This window comes from Entamoeba invadens, assembly GCF_000330505.1.
Source record: "Entamoeba invadens IP1 unplaced genomic scaffold scaff_1105074725681, whole genome shotgun sequence".
Lineage (NCBI taxonomy): Eukaryota > Evosea > Mastigamoebida > Endamoebidae > Entamoeba > Entamoeba invadens.
In genome coordinates, this window is record NW_004191816.1 from 128,214 (window position 1) to 136,915 (window position 8,702).

The following is an 8,702-nucleotide window of genomic DNA, read 5'->3' on the forward strand; positions in this document are numbered from 1 at the left end:
TTTCAATTTTTCAAGTTCTTCTTTTGTATCTTCGATTTTTTTGGGTATTGTAAAGTCACTTTTTCCTTCAAGTGTGTTATCAAAAAAATATTGATAATTTCATCTGGTTTGTAAAACATGTACGCGAGCCCTTCTATGTTAAAGTCGGTATTATCAATTCCTATTAAATTATTACCATTGATTAGTTCAATATCATTCTTTGGTAATTCTCCGAACATTTCACCGAGGATATTGTTCGCTTCATTCTTGTCAATACAATGTTCAACTTCTTCGATTTCTTCAGAAGTGGTTTCAACAACATCTTCACTATCAATCTCGATTTTATTTTCATCATCATCCATTGAATTGTTTGTACTGTTAACCAAATAATCTGGCAAATTGGAACACTTTTTCAAAACATCAACAAATTGTCTGATATCTTCAGAAGATGAAATCATGTTGAATTTGATATCAAAAATTTGAATAACACTTTGTAATTAACACTGTAAAAAATCCAAGTCAACTTCAGTGTTTGGGGTGTTACAATTCGAGTCATTACCCAAGAAATACAAATCCGAATAATCACTTTTTCGCACATTATTTAAAACATTAATCAGATACATTCGGAATAATTGAACTCGTTCCCCCAAAAAAACAAATTAAAATGATTTTTCTTCTTGGAATACAGTGCAAAAACTTTTCACAAGATACAGAACATCGTGCAAAGCTTTGAAATTCATAAGTGTTTTATCTTTATTCAATTCAAATGTTTCTATTATTAAGTAAAGATTTGTTTTTTAACAAAGATTTTTTTCATGTATGCAATCATATCATTGTGTGCTTTTGGTTGTTGTTGATACAACAAAATCAGACCATAATTTTCTTCGATATCTCTGATATTTTTTACAATCTCAAGCCATCGAGTCCTTGATGCCACACTAAGTGGAGGAGTTTCATACTCTCTAAACAAATAAAATCTTTTCAGAGTATCACTTTGGCAGAAATAAGTAACAAAAGCAGTCATAATTGCAGTCTGATCCATTCGGTTGCTATCTTCCGCGATTAAATTTACTCTGTGTCCAAAACAACTAACACTTTTTAAAGTTCGAGACACTATGCTTCCTTCAATGGTTTTGAGTTTTGCTTTTTTGACCAGATTGTAAAATTCAACAAATAGACCAACGTTTTTAGATGTATTAGAACTTGTTAAATCGAACACCAAAGAAATGATCAAGTAAATTGAAAATTTTATATTTAGTAATCTTGTGAATAACCAATTGGCCATTGCTACTTTACTTTTAGAATGGTTGTATTTTACTAGGAAAAGTGGACAACGTTTAATCACCTCACCAGTTAAATAACGCATTAAAACACCCATAATATCTTGATCTTTTTTAGACTAAGAATCAATTTTAATCATTGTGCATATTCTATTTCTGACTTCTTTGAGATCTCTTTCTCTGCGCATTTCGTTGTATTCATTCATTATTTTACGAACAGTAGAAGGACTTATTGATACCTTTTCGAAATTTTCGGGATTCATACAAAAAAACAATCTTTGATAATACTTAAGAACATCTGCAACTCCGTTCATTTGAGACTCTGAATAATTCAGATCAATAAAAGTCGATGAAATCATATAGGTTAATAACATCTTTTTCAATACATGGAGTGATGATTTTCTTTTTGGTTTGTTTTTTCCTTTTGCTGTTCTTCTTTCGTCTCTTAATTTTTCCATTGTTTCATATTTTTTAAACAAATAATCACACAAAACGAAAAAGCGTTGTTTTGATGTACTTCCACTCTCTGCAACAAACTCTCTAATGTTGAAAAATAACATCTTGTTGTCTCATTTGTTTGAACTTTTCTTTGTGATTTCATTGAAGAAGTTGTTGTTGAATATGTCGATTTTATTTTTTATCGTTTTTTCATCTTCTCTTTCCTATTTTTCATCATTTTCATTTTGATCAATAAAAACATTGTTTGTGTCTTCAAATTCGCTATCACTTTCTTTATCTGAATTTTGTTTAAATGACACATTTTTAGTGTCAGATGAAAAAGTTTAATTATCGTTGAAGTTGTTATAATCACTTTGTTGTAGTAAAGTATTTGTGATTGGGTTGTTTTCAATAGTTTTATTGAATAGTGTTTGTACTTGTTCTTGTACACTTTGTATGACTGATTGTCCAAAGATAACACTTTCGTTTTGGATCTGGTGTTCTTGCATTGCTTGATTTCTGAGAAGGTTGAGAGTTTCAAAAGTAAATGGCAAATATGGAACAGGAACGAAAGCAGGAGTGGTTAAGTTCCTACTCTTTTCTACTGCGTCATGCGGTCGGATACCCTTTAGATTCCCATTATTTTCTATTACTCCACTTCTCTGTGACTCTTCTTCTTCATTTTCTAATAACATTGTAGTTCTTCTAAATGTGTTACTGACATTGTTCTCAACACTGAAAAATGATGGAAGACATTGAACAGGAACAAAAGAGGAAGGTGTTCCGTTTTGTATATTTGCATCTTCCATTTGTATTGATTGTTCACTTTGTTCAATTGTTCCATTTTACTTGTTATTGTAAACGTATCAATAACTGTTGTCGTGTTTCTTCTTGGTCTTTTGGGGGGAGGTGGTGGGTGGTTTTTAAGTTTCAATTTTTTAACCAACTCATCTTTGTCTAATATACAACTAATTTTAACAAACGAATTTTGAACTGTTGTTTTATTTCCAGTAATTAAAAATTTGAATATTGTTTTTTAATTAATTCCAAATTGGGATCATTATCGGCCAAAATTTCGGGAAATTTAAAGCTATGGGTCGAATAATGGCGGTATAGCGAACCGGGTGCATACCATTTATTGTGGGTAAAACAATAAAACTTTGTTTCAAAACCATTTTCTTTTGCTTTTAAAAAACCCCTTAAAAACCAAAATTCACAAAATTCAAATTTAATGTTGTTGTGTATAAGTTCCATTTTTTGAGTTCTATTTTTTAATTATTTTTAGGTTTTTTTGATTATTTGTTATAGAACTTAAAATAATCTATTAATATACTACATACTCTATATTTACTATAATTTAACTATAAAAATTATATAAAAGTATTAAATATTTTTATAATAGTTGTTATAAAAACTTTAATAATACATAAAATTCATTAAGCTTTGACGATACAAGGTGAAAAAATACCAAGACATAGAATAGCAGTTTGAACCAAAGCCGATAAGTGAGCCACTTAAATAACCCGATTAAGGCTTAAAAAACTTGGCCGATACAATGGAAAGCCTCATAATAAATACAGAGGACAAAGTTCACGACAACATGAATAGATTGTCTGACGCTGCTAAAGCTGCTTTACAGTTTGATGAAATGTCGGATATTATTAGTATGGACGCGATCTTAGGTAAAATAAAAGACAACCTGACGTTGAAACAAACAACAATTTACAGTCTAAATTCTATGGTGTTGCTGATATGATTGAACAAAAACAGTAAAAAAGTCTCGAGTTTCATTCAAACACAACTTTAAGAATTCAACAAGTTGCAGAATTGGATGTTCTGATGATTTGAAGAGATAATAACTTTAAGAAGATTGTTAAGAACGCAACAAATGCGAATATTCTTCGCATTATTTGGATGTGTGAAATCAGGCAAACAAAAAAGTATCCGCTTCGATGTTATTCATATTCAAATTTTTAAGCCAAGACTGGTTTAATTTTATAGTTTTTTACTATTTTATTTGAATTGTCATAAAACATATTTTGAATAATCTTGTTATCATTAATCATTTCCCAAAAACTCATTTTGTATACTTTTTAAGTGTTAAAAATCCACATTTTTGGTAATAAAAATACTTTTGTACAATTAACGTATTAATTAATTTAATAAATATTAATTATTTTAACTATATCAAGTCATTTTTATTTCAAGTAAACTATATATAATATAATAACTATCGAATTGCCATACTTTATTCAATATGTATCATAATAAACGATACAAATATCATTATAGCTGTTCGGCGACTTTATAGTCCTTTTGAAAATCGCCGACTTTTTATTGGTATTAAAAGTCGCTGACGTAAATAATTGGTTAAATAACTATTCGAAATACCAATAATCATGTAAAAGATATACAAAAAATAAACTATATATATTTAATAGAATTATTATTAAAAAAATGAAACAATACCTTCACACATATATCTTCTCAAATCATTTTTTAAATTATATTTATATGATTATAATATAGCAAATTATAACAACTATTGTGTTTTTACACATTTTTGAAAATATAATATAATTTATTAAAGTTAATAGCTTTTTAGTTCTAAAAGAAGTCTTTTAAAACTAAAGAAGTCCCTTCAAAAGTCGGCGACTTTTAAAGGGACTCAAAAAGTCGCAGACTTCTCAGTAATATCAAAAGTCGCCGAACAGCCATTAGAGAAAATTAATATGACCATCACCTGTTAGTCATTAAACACATAATTAAATCGTTAGAATCATACATTTGTTGGTATTCAAAAAGTATAACATCATTACCACATTGATGACTTACAAAAATGCTTTTAATATAATTATTTCTTTTTTGTTATTTACTTTTGTACTTGAAAATTTCACTCTCCTTTACTAAGTATATACATGTATTTCAAATTCAACGTTTATAAGCTCATTAAGTATATTATTGATACGTATATCACTGTTTTATTGTTCTTAGCTAAACTAAATAAAACCCCATAATTTTTAATTATAGTAGTAATTAAATTGAAAAGTATATAATAATCAGTGTTTGTAATTGAATTGTTCTTAAAGTGGGTTCGGTTTAAATCAATTTTCAATATAAATTTCAATATAATAATAAACTTAATTTTTAAATCATGAATAATACTTTTTAAATGTGATAAACAATAATTCGAATTAAAACTTAATAACACAAATATAATAATAGTAGTATAAAAAATGTATTAAAAATAATAACACATTAAATAAAAATAATATCAATATAAGATTCAAAATTAGTACCAATAAATAATTGGTTTTATTATTATTTTTTTTAATTAACACATTTTTTTTATTTTTTATATATTAAAATAAATTAAATTATTATAATTAAATATATTAGATTTATAACATTTTCGTTAATTAAATCAATCAATATTTCTCTATAAGTTTTTGAAATTATATTTAATGATTAAAAATATATAAATTAATAGTTTTTTTGAATGTGATTTTTTTGTAAATTAATTTTACTATTTATTAATAGTTGTTATTAATTTTTATATAGTTGTTTTATTTAGATATATGTGTTATTAATATTTTTTTATTTTTAGATATTGTTGTACTATTATTTATTATATATTTAATTATTATTTTGAAAAAATTAAATTATACTTTATATTATTATTATTACACTAAAAAAAGTCAAAATTTCAATTTAACAGATAATTTTATTATTTTTAAGATTGAGGTTTTGTATATATTTAAGTTTCATCTAATAATATTTCCCGTTACTATACATCATAAATATCTGTTATAGTCGTATTTTTGCCGTTTTGGTTTTATTTTTTTCAACAATAGTGTATTATTTCTGTTAAGAACCGGGGTTTTTTAGTTGTAAAATTTTTAATGTATTTTTTGTCTTTTTTGGTCAAAAGGCGTTTATGCCTGTTGGTAAAAACAATTAATAATTGCAGTGTCATTTTGTTCATTTTGGATAACTTTTCATTTTTAATCGTTAAATAATACACTATAAAGACTTAAATGATCGTGAATTGAAAGACTAGTTCTAAATATAAAATGTATATGATTTATTTTTAAATCTGTATACTTTTTTGCACAATTCTAAAATAAGTTTGGTAAAAGTATTTTTCTAAAAATAAAAGTGTATTTTGTTGATTAAAAATGCACTCGATAATCAAAAAAAATCCAGGAAACAAAAATGAGACAAAAATTTTGTTAATAAAAAATGCAAAAACTACCGAGTATGGTTGGATTTACATTGACCACCACCACCACCTCTTAAAATAGTTTTATTTTTTCTATTTCGAATCATATTCAAATTAAAATTATAATAAATATAAAACTGGGGAGATATTAGGTCTGGTTTTTTTACTTTGTATCTATTTTTTATTATTAGTTTATTTATAATATTTTTTCAACCACATTTTATTGATAATTTTTAATTTTCAATTTATTATTATTAAATTATATAGAAATTATGAAAATAATATAAACCTAACCCACCATAAGAACAATTTACTTACAAATTCTGTTGTTTTGATTTTTTGAATTGAATTAATATTCCAATTTAAAAATATGGGATTTATTTTATTTAGCTAAATATAATTTAATAATAATACAAATAATAAATAACATAAAATAGATAATTAGCTGACCTTTATTAATTAACATTATTACTGATGTTTATATTATCATGTTTTTGATGATTATTTACAATAATAATAATGAATATAATAATATAAACAACTTGAGCTCTTTTATTCGGGTGTAAAAGTAATCGTCATGCCTTATAATTTGCCATTTTAAAATGAATTAGTTAAGCAAGGCAACTATGTCGTTTTATTATGGTTAATTGAAATATTTTTATCGATTATCGACTTGGTGTAGTCAATTAATTGTAAATAAATATTATTTTATTAGGTGTTCAACATTTTTATTGTTATCACTGAAAATATAAGTCGTGAAGAAGTTGTATTATAATTGTTATAATTTCTGATGAACTTATGGTTCACAGTCGGGTTTTACAACACCAATAAAAATATTTTCGACTAGTTAAATAAATATCAAATTCAAACTTATTGATAAACATACTAAAATACACACAACAATATGAAATACAAACTTGGTGTGTTGTCTGCTGCCTTATTAAAAATTTACTTTAAATTGAAATGTTTTTAAGACGATATCTTTTTTGTTTCAAAAAAGTTTATCAAAAATCTATTAACAATATTATATTTTTTATGGTTTAATTATGTTTGTTTTACTTGCTCTGTTTAGTGTTTTGAATGGAGCTGTTCGTGGGTTACAATTAAAGTTATTTATTGAAGTGTAATTGTAATAACAAAAAAATGTCGAGCATAATTTTAATCAAAGTAATAATTGAATTAATTTGAACAATTTATTTTTACAAATTTGTTGTGTTCTATTCAAAAAAAATCGTGAAAAAGTAATTTTATCATTATATTGAATTTTGGATTAATTGTTGTTCCTACCCCAGATTCACAAATATTTACCGTATTTACCATTATCTTTTTTATTGATTATATTACATTGTTATTATTTATTAACAAAGATTCGAGCACTTTTGATATCATTTCATCATTGCATCTTTACATTTGTTTTGTTTCAAACAGTATTTTAGTAGACTTTTTAAAACAAAACATGCCATTTTTTAAAAATTATTTTAGAATAAAAAAGTTGTTATATGTTAGCATTCTAATAATTAATACCTTTACAAATACATCTTCATATTTTTATCAAATTCCAAAGTTTAAATTCATTGTAATTTTAATGTGAGATGAATGTTTCGAAAACCGTTAACATTTTCAGTATTAATGAATAATTGACCATATATTTTCACTTTTTGTTTATTTATTTTTTGATATTTTTTTGTGGACAGTTTTGAATCCACCACTTTATTCTTTAATTATCTCTTATGGTATACTTTTGTTTCCTCATTTGAAAAAAATATGAAACAATAATCTCATAATTTTTGTGCATTTCCTGGTTCAACAGATGCTTTTCATGGTTAATGTACTTGCTGTGTCTAATATTATCACAATTAACTGTTTTTGAAAAGTTTGGTTTTCAATATTATTGTAATTACTGAAATATAAAAAACAATAAATCGTATACAAGTTGTGAAAATTGTGTGAAAAATTTCATTTATTTAAAAATTACAAAATCATTTATTTTTACTGTGTAATTATCTTACATTCCAATTCAAACTGTTTAAAACATAATTTAAAAATGCACAATGTAATAAATTATAAAAATGAAATGATGTGTATTGCTTATACAACAAATTCCTTGAATTTGTTTTTTCAACAAAACTGTTGTGTATTTTCTATTTATTAGTATATATAAGCAATCCATTTTTTTAGCTTTTTATTTGTGTCTATTTAACTCGCCATTTTAAATAACATGAATGTTGCAATTTTCCGTCAACAATTTTGATTAATTATTCGAAGCGTTTTATGTTTCTTATATATAAAATTATAAACTTAATTGTAAAAACTGGTTTTTATCAGTTTAATGAATTGTTTGAATTGATGATATTATATATGTATATTGTTTATGCGTTTCATTCAAATACTGAAGGTTTAAATCAATAAATTTATCATAACGACTTTTATAATGAATAAAACTCTTACATTTTATTTATGAATAATCATTAAAACTCTGAGTACTTTAATTAATATTTTTAAAGTTTTTTGTTTATTTTAAACAAAGATATCAAAACTTTTTTCGATTTATTGTGTTTTATGAAGGTATAAATTTAATTATATTAAATATGATTGTGGACTTTTATAAATAATCAACATTATCCTTTTTAACACTTTTATTGTTGAAAACAATACTGATTTAATAATTACTTTATAATATCTTATACTTCTTAAATCCATATACATATTATATTTGTTCTTACTCTTAATTGTATTATCAACATTAAGAATATATACAAAGAAAAACTTTTGAACTTGTTTGT

At 24.5% G+C, this 8,702-nt stretch overlaps 1 protein-coding gene across 1 annotated transcript; it reads right to left on the reverse strand.

The window, feature by feature from the left end:
- Window positions 1-1,896: 1,896 nt before the first annotated feature.
- Window positions 1,897-2,506, reverse strand: EIN_265840 (hypothetical protein; the record flags this gene model as incomplete). Its single annotated transcript, XM_004185013.1, has 2 exons — window positions 1,897-1,985; window positions 2,071-2,506. 2 exons carry the CDS (start codon window positions 2,504-2,506, stop codon window positions 1,897-1,899), a joined length of 525 nt encoding a protein of 174 aa, XP_004185061.1.
- Window positions 2,507-8,702: the final 6,196 nt, after the last annotated feature.